General features: G+C 35.3%; 1 protein-coding gene across 3 annotated transcripts in view; it reads left to right on the top strand.

The window, feature by feature from the left end:
- KYNU (kynureninase) overlaps nucleotides 1–19,978 on the top strand; it is a 143,537-nt gene extending 123,559 nt beyond the window's left edge. Inside the window, exons 12-14 of one of the 3 annotated variants that reach the window (XM_069066761.1) lie at nucleotides 4,169–4,254; nucleotides 10,961–11,191; nucleotides 19,555–19,978. In XM_069066761.1, the coding sequence (XP_068922862.1) occupies nucleotides 4,169–4,254; nucleotides 10,961–11,191; nucleotides 19,555–19,677 (440 nt within the window). In that variant the 3' untranslated portion in view covers nucleotides 19,678–19,978. Of the gene's footprint in view, nucleotides 1–4,168; nucleotides 4,255–5,925; nucleotides 5,953–10,960; nucleotides 11,192–19,554 lie in introns of those variants that run through there. The other 2 variants (XM_069066762.1, XM_069066763.1) reach the window with 2 other exon arrangements.
- Nucleotides 19,979–20,506: the final 528 nt, after the last annotated feature.

The raw sequence follows: 20,506 nt of genomic DNA, 5'->3' as shown, positions 1-20,506 counted from the left end.
CACACACACACACACACACACACACACACACACACACACACACACACCCCAACCTGTATCTCTTCCTACTGACCTTTCAGATCTAGCTACATGTGTATCTTTATGAAGTTTTCCCTAATCCATTCAACTTGAAATGTTCTCTCCTTCAGGTCTCTTAGCATTTTGTTTGTACCTCATATATTCTTATCATATTCCATTTTATATTATGAATATTTGTATCTATGTATTATGTCCCCTACAAGACTAAAATTCCATTAATATAAATACTGTATTTTACCCATCTTTTAATCTGGAAGTGCCTAGCATAGTGTATTGAGTACAGTAGGGTCTCTTTGTCTTTCTCTGTCTGTCTCTCTATCTCTCTCTTTGTCTCTGTCTTTCTCTTCACATATGTATATGTGTGCATACACATATATACCTGTATGTATAGACACACACATGTTTATATGTATATATTTGTTGAATTGAAAATTGATTTGAATTAAGTTACATTTGCATGGTTTAAAATGTAAAGCAAATTAAATGAATTAAATTCTATGGAATAAAAAACAATAAGTTGTGTTGTTTCAAAATTTGGCCAGTGTCATGTAAACCTAGTAAGGTTCAGAATGCATTGATGGAGACACAGCTCAAATGGATTTGCTGTAGAAATAGGAGATGAGACCAGGATTTTATTTTTGAAAGTATATATGACAAACTGTTTGCCTTTGGATGTATATGACATTTGGTATAGTTGAAAGTGCCTTGGGTTGGCTGTTAGGAGAATAACTCAGCCTGCTTCATGAACTTAAGCAAGTCATATGAGTTCTTCATAAGTTAAAAGTATTGGTTTAAATTCTTGGATCTCTTCTAATTCAAAGATTCTATGAGTTAATGTTAGTCTATTTTAGGAAATAACAAATTTACTATGCTTTAATAATGAGAATAATTTGCCAATAATTTACAGAATAATTTAAGAAGTTCAAGAGGATAATTTTAAAATCATAATGGCAAAATTGTAGTTTTTACTAATTAGATAATATTTGTAAAATGCTTACCACAGTGCCTGGCAAATAATATGTGCTATATAAATACTACTGATGATGATGGTAGTAATGATGATTTTTTTTTGTCTTATGATAGCTTAATTTATTAAATAGACAATTTTGATGCCAGTTTTTTCACCTTTAAAAGTAGATTTCATACTTTAAAAATGTATACTGAAGACTCTCGGATTCAAGAAATGATTTAATTTATCCCCTCCTTGTGTCTTCAGGCAAAAGACTAAACCAAGACAAAGACTGATATTCTTATTATAAAATGTTTTATTGTAAACATTCTTTTATGATAAAATCAGAATATGATTTTGAGAAATAAAGTATATTTTGACGTTGATTCCTTTTAAATTTAGTAGATCACTTCTCATTCTACTTTTATAACATGGCAAAATTTTGACAAGTAGGATCATTTTCACTTTTAAATAAACATGCAAGCAAAAGGGGAGGGTGTGGAGCCACGATGGTGAAGTAAAAGCAGGAACTTGCTTAAGCTCCCACACCAACCACCTCCAATACCTGTAAAATATGACTCTAAACAAATTTTAGAACTACAGAACCCACAAAGTGACAGAGAGAAACAAATCTCCCACCGAAGGCAGCCTGGAGGGTCAACAGAAAGGGTCTATCACATCCAAGCTGGGGGCTGAGCAATCCTGCATGAACCACATGGGCCCAGACCTGGGGCAGCCCCAACCAGCAGCACAAACCAGCTAGAGCAGACTTCAGGAGAGTGAATCACCAGCAGCTATGGAAATTTCCAGACTTCTCAACCCATAAACTCCAAAGAGAAAGTAAAAGGTCAGCAGAGAACACTTTTGGAACTGGGTGACAGAAGAACACAGTCTGGCCATTGCCCCTGGGGTGAGAGGTGGCAGAGGTGTGGTGGCTGCAGCTGCTGCCAGATGGTTGCCTCCAGAGATCCTGGCCTACAGATCATAGGGGGACCAAGCAACCATTCAGAGAGTAAGCACTCTTACTTTGACCTGCTTGGATCTGGGTGGCAGTTTTGGGTGGTGGTCCTGGGGTGAGAAATGCTAGTGTGCCAAAGCTTGTGGTGGCTGTAGAGAAGGTGCCCTCCTCAGACTTCTGACAACATTTGCGAAAATCCCAGCAATCTGGAACAGCTCTCTCCACTCTTAAAGCTGAGTTTTACTGTGGCAAAGAGCTCAAAAGTCATGGAATTGGCTGGCAAGATGAGCAAGCAGAGGAAGCACAATCAGACCAAAAAATCTTTTTGGGGGAACAAAAAGGATCAAAACATGGAACCAGAGGAAGATAAGAAAGTCAAAACTTCTGCATCAAAAGCTTCCAAGAAAAATATAAACTAGTTACAAGCTGTGAAGGAGCTTGAGAAGGATTTTGAAAATCAAGTAAGTGAAGTAGAAGAAAAATTGGGAAGAGAAATAAGAATGATGAAAGAAAATAATGAAAAATGAGTCAACAGCCTGCTAAAGGAGACCCCCAAAAATACTGAAGAAAATAACACCTTAAAAATAGACTAACTCAAATGGCAAAAGAGGCCCAAAAAGCCAATGAGGAGAAGAATGCCTTAAAAAGCTGAATTGCCCAGATGAAAAAGGAATTTCAAAAACTCACTGAAGAGAATAATTCCTTCAAAATTAAATTGGAGCAAATAGAAGCTAATGACTTGATGAGAAATCAAGATACTATAAAACAGATCCAAACAAATGAAAAAATAGAAGGCAATGTGTAATACCTCATTGGAAAAACCACTGACCTGGAAAATTGATCCAGGAGAGCTAATTTTAAAATTATTGGACTACCTGAAAGCCATGATCAATAAAAGAGCCTAGAAATCATCCTTCAGGAAATTCTCAAGTAAAATTGCTCTGATATTCTAGAACCAGAGGGCAAAATAGAAATTGAAATAATTCATCTATTGCCTCTTGAAAAAGATCCCCAAAAGAAAACTCCTAGGGAAAAGGGCCTTGGTTAATTAATAGTGCAACTCTGTTATCCATTTAATAGTCTTTGCCCTGAATATCATGGTACTCTCAAAAGGCCTAATCTGCCACCTTCTCTTTTAGTAAATATATAGTCTTTTAACTTAACCTCAAAATTACACTGGTTTCTACCTCAACAACTAATATCTACCTGTTCTTTCTTTCTTCTCTAATTCCCATACATCCTTCAAGACCTGTACATGTTTCAGTTCCTCAATAAAGCATTATCCTCTGATCTCAACTCATTGTGAACTTGCCTCTGACCTGATAGAACACATATTATCTGTATCATTTGATTCGTTCTTAACAAATGCTATCATTTGCCTATAGATCTAGAAATAACTAAACTATCTATAGTCATGAATGTAATGTTTAAGAAATAATGAACACAAAGTATTTAGGGAATGATGAAAAGACATGCATATGAACTGATGCAAATGGAAAGAACAAAAAAATAGGACCTGAACCTTGCATAACTATAATTAGCAAGGTTAACTCCAGAGAAAAGTTGGTAAAATTGACCCCCCTTCTTTGTAGGGGTGGAGGACTATGGTCATGGAACATCATATCTACTATCAAACATGGTTGATGTGTTGGTTATTTTTTCTGAACTGATTTCACCCCACTTTTTTTTTTGCTACAAATACTTATTTACTGAGTAGAAGGGGAGACCTATTCAGAAGTGAAGGTTATGAAAAAACAAAAGGAATAAATATTTTTAAGTTGTCATTCATTATTTTTCTGTTTATATGTATATGCATAAGTGCATACACATGTATGTATCTTCCTGCTAGAAAATTTCTTGACAATGGGAATTGGATTATTTATATATATTTTCCCCCCATAGTACCTAACACACTTTACATATAAAAGAAACTCAATGAATTTATATGGATTTATTAATTTATATGAATGAAACTTGTAATGAATTGGATCAACCAAATCTTTTGACTGCATAGCAGATTATTTATTTCTGAGGAGACTAAGCATAATTTTATATAGACAACTCCAAAATTTTTGAGTAGTTCTCAACAAACTAACTCAAATAATATTTCAAAAACTCTAAAAATAGTGGGTACATAAGCTCCACTATTTCAATGACTACCTTTCTGAATAGCCGTTTCTTTGTCATATAATATTAAAAGTGTTATAATGTCAATTTTCCAGATCTGGACTTAATCCCAGGTGTCAATGGATATCGACTATCAAATCCCCCTATTTTGTTGGTTTGTGCCTTAGAAGCTAGTTTAGAGGTAAGTAATTCTGTATATTGTGTTTGTACCTTATTTTACCCACATATTTAACCTGTTCTCTATTTTTATGCCGTTATAATCAGTTTGAGGAATCACAAGAAGTAGACATATGTTCAGTGAATAGGTTTAATTCCCCAAACATCTTATTTGCCACTATGTGTCACTTTTGAGGACCTTAGCTTTTTTGCAAAACATTTAATGTTTGTTCATTAGATGATATTTTGCCCTTTGCCAGACTGAAGAGGTTTTTTTGTTTGTTTTTATTTTTTTTAATGCTTATACTGTACCTACTTAGTGTCCATTCAACCAAGGGACAAAGGTCTTTGATAAAGGACCTTAGATAAAGGTCTTTGAAAACACTAGTTTGAATTCATAAGCTCTCATACTCTTTCAGAACACAATTCTAAATTAATCTAAATGAGAACTTTATTGCTTCGAATGACTTTCTGATAGAAGATCACTTGTACTACTAGATATAGTGAAGTACCCTGAAGAAACAACTTTATTTGGAGATTCTTCTTCAGATTTCCCTTAACAAGAAACTTCCTCCTAGATTTTCTTGAACTTTTCTTCCAGATGCTCACATTAGAAGTCTTTCCTTTACCAAGTAAGGTCTAACTTGTCTTTCTAATAAGTCTGTACTCACCTTTTCTGTAATGTGGTAATTTTATAACTTGCTTTTCCACCACCAGTTCTACCAGATCAGAATTTAACTTCCCCTATTCATATTGTCTACCTTCTAGAATTTTTAACAGCTTAGCTTTTAAGCTTAAAGCTTGAAGGACCAAAAAACCAACAAAGAGATATCACGTCACTTGGCATTATTTCCTTCCTTTCAGCTTATTCTTTCTCTGCTTTCTAATTGTGCTTTTTCAGATGGTAAGAGCTATCCTAACTAAGTTCTTATTCAAATAGATTTTCTTTTGCAAGAGCATTTAATATTTACATATTCTCTAACCATATGTAGCATCTAAGGGGACCCACTCAATCCCACCTCCCACCTCACACATTGAGCAATTCAGATTCAAGGTACTTGTTGGGCCTCTAGTCACTCAAAAATTATAGCTTATGTATGCTTGCTTTTAACAGTTAGGTGGAGAATAATATTAGTGTATCAACCAAGGGACAAAGGTCGTTGATAAAGGACCTTAGATAAAGGTTTTTGAAAACACTAGTTTTTATCTGAATCACTTCTTATAATATTAGTGTAAAGTAAATGAATTTGATGAAATAACATAGCCATAAAAGTAACAAAAAACAGTTCTCTCACAAATCGAGGATAATGCTCAAACAAATAAACTCATGATCAGGAGGAAGAGTGGATACACCTAGGCAACCCATAGTAATGGGCACACACATAAGAAAGACATAGTGGATTTATGTGGCCAGGGGCTGGGCCAGCTCCCTACTAGTTTAATGTAGTTTATTGCCAGATAACATATGGCACTCCATATGTCGTTTGGTTGCTGGCAGACATTGCTCTGCTGGACTTGTGGTTTTGAAGTTTCTTTCCGAGGCTGGTTTCTGATTTCAGCTAGTGTTCTCAGCTCAGGTAAGCTCTCCCATCTCTTCTAGCTTAGAGGCCAGAGGCTTTTAGGAGGTAAGCCCTTCATACATTAATGTCAGACTAGGAAAAAATCCTTAATTTCTTTCACTCTCTGTTATCTGTAGTACCTGCCATGAGCTCTGGGAGACACTTGCTCTCCAAGAAGAGGAGTCCTTGCAAAGTTATTTTGGAACACATAATATCTAAGTAGGTAGAAACTGAAGATATCATCCATCTTTTAACTTACTATGTCTGGGGGCAGAATCTCTGATAGGGTGAGATGGTTCTCCTAGGAACAATTCTTGATTGCCAGTTTATGTTCCCTTCAGAATCATTTTCAGGAATGTCTCTTTCAAGAAAAAAAAAAAAGAATAACGGCATTCTGGATCTCAAAATAGAAGTTTTCCAGCCCTAGCCTCTCACCCCCAAGATCCTTTGGTCTCCCATGCAAATGGAAGAAAGAACAGGAAGGATACTAACAAAATGGATGAAGGCATGAGCCATGCATACCTCCACCTTCTTAAATCCTTTCTTTCAAATTAATGCCTTTCATCTAGTATGTTTGTTATAGATCTCAGCTTTCCAACATGTGCAAATTTGATGAATTTAATATTTATGTCTTTTTCTAAGTCACTGATAGAAATGTTAAACAGCACAGGATCAAGTAAAGACCCTGAGCTACTCCACAATAGACTTGACAGTGAACCATTAACACCTACTGTTTGAATTCTGACTCCTGATTGCATTATCATCTAATCCATATTTCTCCATCTTCTTTACAAGAACAGTTTGAAATATTTTATTTTTTAAAAATGGTAAAATCTAGGTAAATTATATCCTTGACTAAGAGGTTTCAGCAACTCCCTATTATATTTAAAATAAAATGCAAACTCCTCTTTTTAGCATTTAAAGCTCAAGCTATCTTTCCAGACTGAGTTCTCATTACAAAAGCAAACACACACCTGTTCCTGCCCAACTTACCTCCTCGATGTTACCTGTGCTCATTTCATTTTCTGCCTATGTGCCTTTTCAGAGACTGACAACATACATGCCTGGAATGTTCTCCCTTGTATCTCTTCTTCTTTGATTATTTATCAATAGTGTTTTCTTAATTATTCCACTTCTTAGTGCTCCTCCTTGGCACATTGTAGCGGCAAGCACCCCAAGCATCCTTAGGGTTTGCTGCCAACACAGGTTGTTAGATCTGCTTTGTTAAAGGAAAGCAACTCAAAATGGGTTAACAAGCTTACTTTAATCAGTCAAACATGTATCATTAACCCCGTTCAGGGGAAAAAGGTCAGCACCCCGAACTTCAAAGTATACAGGCAGAATTATCAAGACAGAAGCAGATCAAGTAGACAGCTTTCCAAACTGTCCAACCATTACATCCATACCAAATCAACATCTGGCTTTCAACATCTGGTCTTTTCAAAGCCGGGGGGCTTTGGACAAAGGCTTCCCAGAAACCAGATGAAATCACAGAACACTTCTCAAAGTGAGCCCCAAAAACAAAGCTACACATCAGGGCTTATATAGCCTTCTCCTGGCTCAGAGAATGTAACAACCTTATTGACTCACTGGACAAACAAGAAGTATCTACTGAAAAACAAGCCTCCCACCCCAGGCTCCAGGTGCACTTTAGCCTAGGCGCAGGGAAGATCTTCAAATTTACATTCCCATTTACACACATTAGTAGAGAGAAATTTTCTTTTAGGAGGTCAGTAGCTGTGGCTGCTGAGGAGGCAGGCACTACAGCACTTGTGAAAGCAGTTACCAGGCCACATCTTTCCAAGAGTTGTTTGCCTGGATAATGACTTCTTCAAGGAACTTATTTGAGAACAAGAATTGGAGATAAGGACAATGACTAGGAGGGGATGCTCCAATCAAGTGAGGGTGAAATCCTCAGGTGGAGGGGAGACAATGCCTTGCTAGATTTAAGGAGTGCCATGATGTTTTGGAACAATCACTGTGTTTAGTGGGATAGGGAATCAATTAGAGGAGAATAATCTTGCAGTGAGGACCTAGTTGAGATCAGATAACTTAAATTTGCACTGGCAAGGTTTAATGATTTTCTCTACTTAAATTCAATACATGAATAAGTCTGCAGGAGGCAGATGATGTGAAATAATCTAGAGCTGGATTTTGTCAGAACATGAAGGGTTTTTAGAATAGAGTATTAGTATAGAGTTGAAGTGGTTCACCAAGAGGTACAACAGAGGTGATGGTCAGGGAAAGAACTGAAAAATTAAGGAAATGGAGGCTATAGTAAGGATAAATATAGGGTTAGGAATCCTTAAGCATTGGGAAAGATGAAATGACAAAAGATTATGATCAGAAAAAAGAATTGTAAAGTTCATGGACATGGAAGGGAAACATTGAATCTCTGCTGCTTGGCCAAGTGCAGGTACATAAAAGGTACTTAATAAACAAAATGAATTTAATTGTGATGGGATTAGGAAGACAACTATAAATAGTCATGGCCTCCAGATTATCATTGAAGCTTTAAAAAACAGCTTTCTTCACATTCATTTGCAAAGGTATAAGACCAAGAACCCTTTTTAGTCTAAAAGTACCATTTAAATTCAATCTTAAATGTGTCCTAGTATTCTTTGAACATTAATTAAATGCTCAAATTACATATCTAATGGTGCTTATATTCAATGCACTAAACTAGACACTAGATAATCATGCAAAAATTCTAGAGCTTCTAATTGATACATGATAACTATTATGCAACATACCATGCCTCTTTAAAGAACATCACCATAATGAAGTGACTTAAAATTCTAGCTCATTAGAATCAGTTAAAGTATTTAGAATCATTGGATTATATATTTAGAGTTAGATAGAATTGTAGAGGTCGTGTACTTTAACCCCTTTACTTTATAGTTGAGGAAACTCAGGCCCAGAAGCATTAAGTGACCTTCCTAAAGCCACACAGGAAATACTCAGGAAAGGATAGGTTTGCCAAAACAAATGACTGAGATTAACAGTTGGCCAATTGAAGATAGATAATCTGAATAATTTAGAAGAAAACTAGTCATCTAAAATTTAATTCAATTCTAGAAACACGCTAAACACCTACTGTGTGTAGCATCAAGTATTATATCAATAATGATGATGATGATGATGATAAATGTAAGATTTGCAAAGCATTTTACAAATATATCATTTGATCTTCACAGCAATCCTTTGCTATTATTATCCTCATTTTAGGTGCTATTATTATGTCCATGTAGATGAGGAAACTGAGGCAGGGAGTGGTTGAATAACTTACCTAGGTCACCCTAATAATAAGTATCTGAGGCCAGATTTGAATTCAAGTCTTTCTGACTGCAGATCTAGTGCCTTATTTACTCTTCCACAGGTCCTCAAGGAAATTCAATCTAATATTGGCAGAGGGGAACGACTATTACAATATGAGTAATTACGGCAGAAAAATCAGAGAGCTGAGAGATATGAGGAGACATGAGGAAAGGAGTGTCTAAAGTTCAAAGACGAAAAGAGATCACAGTCTGTCTAGTTCTGGCATTTTTTCTTTGGAATTTTATCTTTCATCATATATTTTAGCTTAAGATTTTTTTTTGCATGTAATTTTGATTAAATATAGCAAGATATCTAATAAATTCAAAACATCAACCACTGCTTTACTTATCTATCTAGATTGATCGAAATATTCTAACTTCTGATTCAATGAATGCAGAAAAAATGATAGAAATATTAGAATTACTGGCAACAATTTTACAGACTGGTAAATGTTTTTTTCCGGGATGTATTTTTAGAATCTATGTGGAAAGATGACTGAAACAGTCTCAAAAACAGCCAATATCTCCATGGTAGAATTGCAGAATGTATTTTTTTTATATTTCCAAGTAGCTACATTTTAAGGGATTACATGCCAATATAAATTTAAATGAAAATATGTTTGTCAGGAATGTTTTAGGTTCTAGTTAAAAAGATATTTTTAAAACTGTAAGCAATGTTTAATTTTAAATCACCTAGAAAAAAAGTAACTTTATAAGTGAACCTTTCCAAACGCAATCACTGAAGGCTAAACGTCACTGAGGGAGCCTCTCTTTCCTCCCATGGATAATGTGATAGGGGGGAAGGACACTAAAGGGCACTACAATGCATCTTGCTCCTTCTGACAGTGCATTCAGTTAGTTCTTATACATCCAATATATTTTTAAACTTTGCTTGACCTTAAGAGATAAGCTAACAAAGCATGTCTTCTCTGACCCATAATGTCACTACACCACTCTGAGTGTATGTCCCTGCCACTTGTCCTTTCACTAGAGAACTCAGGCATCAGGAGCCCATGTGTTCATACGCAAGCTATATTTTTTTTTTCAGAACAAGATGTTCCAATTTCCCCACTAATATTTATTCTATAGTGAGGAACCTATTTTTTTCCTATCTCAAAAGAGATAGATTTAACTGCATTTTTTCCCCATCAGAAGACTGTTAGATAGGAGGGGGATAAATATATATCCATCTAAGACTATAATGATTTTAAATAATAGTAGTCATATTCTTTCTTGCAAGTGAACATCACACTGTGCCTCTTGTCATATTCTTTAATTAGAAAACAAAATTCAATTTTAGAGACAATTTTCCAAATCATTGAGAGTCATAGAATTTGGCGCTGAGTGGGAGCTTAGAAATGATGTAGTCATCTTGTAGATGCGAACATCATAGAAGCCCAGGGAGTTTGGGTTGCTAGCTAAGAATAGAGCCAGGAAGGAAAGAATCCAAGTGGTTTAGTCCTCTGGTTTTTCAAGATATTTTTAATATCACACATTTTTATCTTCTAACATACTTCAATGCATCAACAATATATGTTTATAATTGATACCAGAGTAACACATTTTCTAAATTATGTAATAGACAAAGAATTATGTTAACGCATTATTCTTTTCTTCTTTGCACAATTGGAATAATATTTGAAAATGTTATGTGATGAACAAGCAAGTTTATTTCATTACTACAGGACATTTCAAGTTAGTGTATTTTACTGTGCTTTGCAAATATGGGTTATCTAAAATATGTTATTAGAAATACTGAAATTAGCATGTCTCTTCTGATTATGGTGTATGTTTTCTTTTTTGCCTTTACATTTCAGTAAGAAATTCTTTATCTAATTGTTTTACTTTGGGGCAGATCTTTAATCGAACTACAATGGAAACATTACGGAAAAAATCCATTTTGCTTACTGGTTATATGGAGTATCTGATCAAGCACTACTACAGTAAAGATAACGCAGCTCCAAATAAACCATTTGTCAGAATAATGACTCCCTCAGATATAGCACATCGAGGATGCCAGCTAACACTCACCTTTTCTATTTCAATGAAAAGTGTTTTTCAAGAGCTAGAAAAGAGAGGCGTGATCGTAAGTTTCTCTCTCTTTTTTTTCCCTTTTCCTTTGTATCTGTTCCCCCCCACAGGCTATATTTTGGTGATTGATACAATATGGGTTTCATAGTTTTGTCACATTTTGCATCTTATATTAATCAGTAAAAAAGTATTTACGACATTTCATATTCATGGGCACTGTGCTGGTAGCTTATATTGCTTTATAATTTCAGCAAAAAGAAAAAAATCATATGTTTCTATGAAACAAATTTATTTCTTACTAATTCTCTTTGAGTAAGGGTAGCAGTTTTGATATGGTGAAATGCATATTCCATCAACTTCTCTCTACTTATTTTTAATATACATACTATTTAAATATTCAAGATATATTTCTGCAAAAGTATTTTTTAATTTTAGTATACTTCATCTTATCAAAAGCATACATTTAATAATTATTGCTAATGCTGCAATATTCTAAATGATAAAAAGACAATTATACTAACTTATTATTTTCTTCTTCCTTGCACTAACACAATTTGATTAACATAGCAATATTGAATATTTGTTTATTTTAATTCTGTTATATAATAGTATCAATACAACATAAATGGGCAGCTAGACAGAGAGGAAACACTTTCTAGATCTTGGATAAACAAAAATGGCAAGAATTCAAAATAACAGTCAGCAAATTCAATTCAACATTTATTTACTGTGTACTGTGTTTAAAATATTCTGGTCTAGAACTAGTTATAGAGCTTTACTTTGTTGGGTCAGATGCCTAACATACAATCTTTCTTTGATTTGCTTCCAGTTCTCCCTTTTAACCATGTACCTAGATGAAACCTCCAATGACTGGGACACTAAAAAGCTAGAAGCACTAGAAAAGATAGAGCTTTTGCCAGTCATTCCTCCCTGACTCTGGAAGACATGGGAAACAAGAGACAGAAAGAGACAGAGACTGTGAGACAGAGAGACAGAGACAGAAAGAGAAGTGGAGACAACTCTAATAGGACATAAAAAATCATTACTCTGTGTACCCCGCCAACCTCAAGCCCTACTGATCATTTTTATGGCCAGAGGTTCCTTGCACAGTAAGAATTCTTCACCCAGCCTGGCAAAACCATGAGGATGAGGGGACATAATTTGAAAGTCCTTAGGTAACTCTCTCTTCTACAGAAGATTGAGAATTGTAGAGCTTTTATTTGATCATCATAATACTGTTGGTAAAAATACAAAAGGGATATCTAAGGGATTATTATTATTATTATTATTATTATTAAACCAAAGGGGGAAGAGAAAGTTTGGGTGCTTGGAATCATAGATTTCCTAAACTAATAAAATCATGGAACTTCAAGCTAGAAAGAACCATAAATTCTATTTCAACACCCCTTCCCCTTGACCCCAGACCCATTTTAAAGACAAGGGAATGGAAGGCATCAGTAAGTGTTTTGTCCAAAATCAGATATAATAAATTGCACAGCCAGGACTAAAACCAAGTTATATCATTTCAAATCCATATACCACATATTAACTATGTGTAAGGAAGAGAATAATGACAATTATTAATTAATTTATATTATAAATTAATTAATTGAAATAATTAATTATTAATATGGAAACTTCCATTTTCTTTTATGAAAGGGGGAAAAATAAAGTTACCTTATATTCTACAATAGAAGAAAGAAGGGGTAGAAACTTAGTTGAGCTCTTACTCTCTAAGCTAAATGTATCTATCATCTGGGTAGAAATTAAGTTGGAAAAAATAGATTTAAATATTTGCTTGAGCAGTATTTTTAGGAGTTATTGAAGTTGAAGATAAGGATCAGTAGTACTTTATGAATGTGACATTCAGCTATTAATCTTAAAGTGGAAATGTAATGGACTAGAAATCAGAAAACCTGGGTTCAATTTCCAGCTCTAGTACCTTGTAATCTTCAGCAATCATATTATATCTAAGTCTTCATTCCTTCATCAGTAAAATAGAAATAATAATACCTTTTATGCCAAATGCATAGGGTTATTTTGAAAGTCAAATAAGATAGGGGTTGTGAAAGCACTTTGTAAATGATATTACATACACATAGATATGAATTTATAATATATAACATTCTAGAACAGTGTATTTATATACTTTCTCATATATTGTCTATGTATGTTTACATACACACACATATATATATATACATATATACCTCATAACTAATATACAGTGTGATTCCAAATATTCTACTGTATACTGACCAAAACATACTCAAAACTAAAGGGAAAATTCACTATTCTTCAAACATTAACTTGTTTTTGCTTTGGTTATAAAAAAAAAATCATGATATTCTTTTACCTCACAGATTTCTAAATATAATAGAGAAAGCTCATCATTATTATAAAAATATTTTTAAAAATTTACTACTGAATAATGAAACTTTTTATCACAATTTGTTCAGAATTTATTCAACATCTTATAGATAAGATATTACTACTAATAATACTTAAAATAAAAATAATGTAATGAAATATAATAAAAAGAAGATAATTTTGACAGTTAACCATTAGAAATGGAGCCTAATAACTCCTCAGAATTTTAAATTCATAAATGAACTTTTCAGGCCAATTCCTTACAATATTTTTGGAGGGGGAGAAGCAGGGCAATTGGGATTAAGTGACTTGCTCAAGGTCACACAATTAGTAAGTGTTAAGTGTCCGAGGCCAGATTTGAGCTCAGGTCCACCTGACTCCAGGGCCGGTGCTCTATTTATTGCTCCACCTAGCCACGCTCCTTACAATATTTTTAAAGCCTCCATTTCTCATGGTGAAGATTGAACAAATTTTTTCATAAACAATCCTTCCCTTTTCAGTAGAAACCACAGTAACAGTTACAAAAAACTCTCATTCTGTTTTTCAACACTGTGTGCTGTTCTCTATAATGTATATGGGCATTTTTTTTTTTGCTTTTTGGAAGGAGGAAGGTAGGGAAATTGGGGTTAAGTGACTTGCTCAAGGTCACACAGCTAGTTTTGTGTTAAGTGTCTGAGGTCAGAATAGAAAAAAAATTAAAGACGATAAGGAAAGACATTTCTTTCAAGATGATATATTAGCTAGGAATAGTGGATCATTCTCATCATCCCTTCTGCTTGGAAAAGCTGAGAGCTGAGCTCAGAAGTTCTGAGATGCTGTAGGATTAAATTGATCAGGTGCCTATACTAAGTCCAACATCAATATGGTGAGTGTTCAAGAGTCAGGGATTACCACATTTCCTAATAAAGGACAAAACCAAACAAGATTAGAAGTAGACTAGACCTGTCAAAGATTTCATGCTGACAAACAGTGGAGTTGGACTTGGTAGTCTTCACTGAACTTCCAACCTGAATAAAATTAAAAAAAAACCCAAACCAGAAAACAACAGCCCATCCTCATCTCCTGCCCCAAAAGCGATAGTCTCCCCCCCCCATTTTTTTGCTTCATCTTATATATATGAAATAATTAATAAAGTCCATTTTGACCATGACACATTTCAGTGACTCTATATGTATAAAGGAATGTGGAAAGCACACAAATCCTTTTCTTAAAAAATTATGTCTATAGTTATATAGTATAGTAAAAAGAAAAAGTGCTAGATTTGAAATCAGAAAATCAGGGTTGCAGTCCTACTTCAAGGTCTTACTACCACTATGAACATAGGCAATTCACTTAATTCTTGATTTCTCAGAGCTTCAGTTTCCTCATCTGGATGCTACCACAAGGTTGTTATAAAAATAGCATTTTGCAAAGTTTAAAATGTCATATAAATTTGAAGAATTCTGATTATTTTGCACAGTGTTTCTTAGGGTGGTAAGCAACAGAAATATTAAAATTCATTCCATGGAATAAAGGTAGAAATTTTTAATTACTGGAATACCATTGATATTCTTAAATGACAGCTAGCACCAATATAGCCAATTCATTTGATCAGTTTTAACAGATCAATTCATTGAAAACAGCCACATCTGTTTTCTGGAATGAAATGATTTGTTATTTGACTTGTCATTTCAGTCAAAGAGTTTCAACTTCATTAAATCTTGTTTAAATACAACCCGAGTACTATTCTTGTGTTAAATACAATTTTTACACTATTTTATTGTGAAACTTTCATATTCTGGGGAAAGTGATAACCTCACTTTTGAACTTCAGGAAAGAAAATGAGAACATGATAATTTACAGAGAATTATCAGTATATGCTATGTTGAATGGACCACAGAATTTTTCACCCTCTTGAGTCTTTCATACTACATTTCCACAAGAAGGAAGATAAAAACAAAAATAAGTAATTAAAACACTGAAAATATCAATATAATTATTTTACTTTTTTTGGAGGCGGGAGACAATCAGGGTTAAGTGACTAGCCCAGGGTCACACAGCTAGTAAATATATGATGTTATATTTGAATGCAGGTCCTCCTGATTCCAGGGCTGATACTCTAACCACTGCACCACCTAGCTGCCCCAATATATTTATTTTGTTCTGGTTAATAGTCTCATTAAAATCATCTTGACCCATGATTTTATCAACATGGGGGAACTCTTGTGAAATCTCCTTCCATGAATTCAAATTAAGAGATTATAATGTATAATCTTAAGAGATATACCTGGGACCCTGAGAAATTAAGGGACTTGGTGTTTACAGAGATATAATATGTCAGATATAGGACCTTAATGTAAGTCTTCCTCACTTTGAATCCATCCCTTTATACATTATACCATATTGCTTCTCAGTATTCTCATCAGTTAGTCAACAAATATTAATTAAATGCCAACTATGTGACAGGTACTGTGTTAAATGCTGGGGACAGAAATATGAAAGACAGTCCCTGCACTCAAGGTGCTTACAATCTAATGGGGAAAGATGATACACAAAAGGAAGCTGAAAATGTGGGGGAAGGGATGAAAGGGGAACTTTGTGTTGGAGGGGGATGGAGTGTTGTAGCAGCAAGCACCCCAAGCGTCCTCAGGGTTTGCTGCCAATACAGGTTCTTAGATCTGCTTCGATAAAGGAAAGCAACTCAAAATGGGTTAACAAGCTTACTTTAATCAGTCAGACATATATCGTTTACCTTGTTCAGGGGAAAAGGTCAGCACCCCGAACTTCAAAGTACACAGACAGAATTATCAAGACAGAAACAGATCTAGTAGACAGATTTCAAACTGTCCAACCATTACATCCATACCAAATCAACATCTGGGTTTTTCAAAGCCCTTGACGCATGCAGATCGGGAGGCCTCTGGACAACGGCTTCCCAGAATCCATATTAAATCACAGAACACTTCTCAAAGTGAGCCCCCAAAACAAAGCCTCACATCAGGGCTTATATAGCCTTCTATATAAGCCTTCTATATCCTCTGGCTCAGAGAATGTAACAACCTTTTGGACCCACTGGCCAATCAAAAAGTATCTACTGAAAAACAAGCCTCCCACCCCAGGCTCCAGGTGCACTTTAGCTTAGGGGCAGGGAAGATCTTTAAAATTTACATTCCCATTACATTCGGCACCAAGATATTTCATTCCCATAGCATAGACAATTTACTTTTGAATTAGCATTAAATTTCTCTTAGGTCACATTTTCAAGGTACAGAACTAAAGTTACCAAAGTGGCCACTGGGCCTTAAACAAACACAAAGTACATAGCATTATCACTTCAGTTCAAAACAAGAGTTCAAAGAAAGTTCTCTGGGGGGGGGAGGGGTGTCCTTCCCCTCACACAGCTCCAGCCCCTTGCCTCCAAGCACAGAGAGGGGGCTGGGCAACGAAACCAACAAGGTGGGGTCCTTGGGGATCCAAGGCACTTCATCCCACCCCCCATAGTCACAAGTCCGTCCTCCCCCTGGGTCCCAAACTGTGGGATGCAGCCAGGAAACACATTCAGTGCCCCTGCTTTGCTTCTCAGTTCTTATCTTTTCCTGTGGCTGAATTCCGAACTCCTGGGTTCCTTCTCCTCCCGCAGGCAGCAGCCGCTCCTGGCTTCTGCCCAGGTCCCGATGCAGGCAGCTCACCATTCCTGCTCTCAGTTCAGCGAAGTCTGCATGCAGGCCATTCTTCTCTCCTGTTCCATGGCTCCACAGAATCACAGCCACCACAACTGGGAAACAAACAATTATCCCAGCCCCCATACTTTCCTTTTACTCTGCAGATCCTGTTCGTGATGCCATTTTGTAGCAGCAAGCACCCCAAGCGTCCTCAGGGTTTGCTTCCAATACAGGTTCTTAGATCTGCTTCGATAAAGGAAAGCAACTCAAAATGGGTTAACAAGCTTACTTTAATCAGTCAGACATATATCATTTACCTTGTTCAGGGGAAAAGGTCAGCACCCCGAACTTCAAAGTACACAGACAGAATTATCAAGACAGAAACAGATCTAGTAGACAGATTTCAAACTGTCCAACCATTACATCCATACCAAATCAACATCTGGGTTTTTCAAAGGGGGGGGGTCCCTCCGGACAATGGCTTCCCAGAATCCATATCTAATCACAGAACACTTCTCAAAGTGAGCCCCCAAAACAAAGCCTCACATCAGGGCTTATATAGCCTTTTCCTGGCTCAGAGAATGTAACAACCCTTTGGACCCACTGGCCAATCAAAAAGTATCTACTGAAAAACAAGCCCATCCCAGGCTCCAGGTGCACTTTAGTCTTTCTTGGGGCAGGAAAGATCTTTAAAATTTACATTCCCATTACAAGTGTGAAAGGGGCCATGGAGGAGTCCATTCTAAAGGATTGCAGCAAGGTGGGAAATGAAGAGATGGTTGGCCTGGAACCCCTCTTTAAATGGGGACTTGGGAGGAGTTTGTTGTTTCACCCTACCCTACAGTCCTCCAGTGAGAGAGATAGAGGGTACTTAGAATACTGGTAAAAGACTAGTACCAAGGCTGTCATAATCCCCCAAAATGAAAATTTTCCTGATAATCAGTTTAAATAAGTTAAATAAATATTTTCAATAACTCATAATAAATGGAGGAAAAACTTGTAGGTATTGTGAAATATGACTAAAATCAGTGAGGTCATAGTTGAGGTGGAATAAAACAACTATGTATGGACATTTTATCTCACAATAGCCATATGAGAAGCACAAATCTATGTAAAAAATGGTAGGAAAGATGTGCTATAAAAGGTAGAATAGAGTCCTAGCCCTGGAGTCAGGAAGACTCATCTTTGTGAGTTCAAGTTTTGGCTTCAGACACTTAATAGTTGTGTGATCATAGGCAAGTAACTTAACCCTGTTAGTCTCTGTTTCCTTATGTGTAAAATAAACAAGAGAAGGAAATAGCAAGCTATTACAGAATCTCTACCTCTTAAACTCCATATGGGGTCACAGAAAGTTAAATGTGACTGAAAATTACTGAACAACAACAAAAACTACTGCTATTATCATTATTGTCATTGTATAATCTGTTTCATTAATATTTTTTTCTGTTCATTTGAATTCATTATTGCTGGGATGGAATATGGGCTAAAATCTGCTACACCCCAGAAATTATGTCATGATGGTGGCTACTACTATATTTGTTTAAAGACTACATGGTCTAATTGGATTTTCAGTTTCCAAGTCAGTCATTTACCTAGAGCTGTTCCTTAGTTTTAGCATTCAGGCTTGGACAATACTTAAAGAAGCCAATAGTCAGCTAATTCAGCATATGCCTGAAGAATATAAGCATTTCTGGCACTATCAATCTATCTATCTATCTATCTATCTATCTATCTATCTATCTATCTATCTATCTATCTATCCATGTATCTGTCTATACATATATGTATCTGTCTGTCTATCTATCTATCTGCCTCTCTCTATCTTCATATACACATAATAGCTAGCATTTCTATAGAATGTTGAAATCTGCCAAGTATTTTACATAATCTTAATTTGATCCTTACAGCACAACAATCTGTATAGTAGGTACTGTTATTGTCCCCATTTTACAGATGAGAGAACTTCAGTGTTTTAATATATTAACTAGCTATATAATTACATACATATATGCATATATATATACATATAATTTTGTAAAATGTTGACTTTTAATAAACTTCTAAAAAGTAATGTATATAATATATGTATGTAATATGTGTGTATATTTATATATAATCTTTATAAAGTACATATCAAATACACATAACTAATCAGAATTTGGAGAATTGCTCCTAATAACATAGAGATACAAGTAAATGTTAACCTATTCTTAACAGAGTGAAAAGTACTTAGCTTTTATGGAATTTACTAATGAAAAAACATACATATTTAATAGTGGCCATTTGTGTGCTTTTACAGTGAGTTTACCATAGCTTTAGATTTTCTGGGAATATTTCTATTATCCCTTTGATAGACATAGTTGAACAATATAAGACAGTAATTCCTTTTTGTATTCTTTTTTTCCAGTGTGACAAGCGGGAACCAAGTGGCATTCGAGTGGCTCCAGTCCCTCTCTACAATTCTTTCCACGATGTTTACAGATTTTTAAATGTTCTTACCTCTGCAGTTTCTTCTGCAAAACTAAAATGAACAAATCTATTTTTAGCTCAACAAGCCTAATTATATTAGTGTCTCTGCTGTTACTTCCTGGCTATTTTTGATTCTGGCAATGTAGTCCTTTAGAAGTGATGGTGTTAGGGGCGGCCAGGTGGCTCAGCGAGTAAGAGTACCGGCTCCAGTGTTGGGACGACCTGGAGATCAAATCCCGGGCTCAGACACTCAGCACCACACCCAGAAATAACTGGCCGTGTAACCTTGAGCAAGTTACTTAACCCTGATTGCTTAAAAATATAAAAAAAAAATAAAAATAAAAAAAATAAAAAAATAAGAAGTGATGGTGTTATATAAAGCCAATTATATGGAAAAGAAAAAAAATGTGTTGGGATTTTTGTAAGAGTCTTTTGTTATCCTTCTTAGGAGAGTTAGTGTACTTGTTCATTTTATTGCACCAGGGAGAGGTTATCTTTTATCATTTTGTTTAAAATATAGGTTTGTATTGTATGTAAGTCAGATTTTGCCATTTCGCATCAGTAAAATATTGTGAGTTGATTTCAAATACAAACTGAGATAGTTTCATTTTTTTAAATCTTCAACTTCAATTCTGATAACTATAGAGCTTTTATTTCAGAACTCTAGTTTGAATTCCAGTTTATCGAAGAGGTAATGTTCAGTATGTCTTTTGATAGCATGGATACATGCTGAAGCACTTTAGCAATGGCCCTCCCAGTTTTGAACTAAGGAAAAGGAAGTATGCTTTCCATAAGTGCCCTTATCTCCGTAATACCTTTTCTTTCACTGCTCATACTGTGCAATTCTGCCTTTTAACTTGATCATCCCTTGACCTCCGTGTCCAGAAAAG

The sequence above is a fragment of the Petaurus breviceps genome, unplaced genomic scaffold (genome assembly GCF_028583685.1).
Source record: "Petaurus breviceps papuanus isolate PSGF00001 unplaced genomic scaffold, PetGlider_PUasm1.0 90723, whole genome shotgun sequence".
NCBI lineage: Eukaryota > Metazoa > Chordata > Mammalia > Diprotodontia > Petauridae > Petaurus > Petaurus breviceps.
Note: the sequence above shows the minus strand (reverse complement) of the source record. Positions and strands in the feature narration are given on the sequence as shown.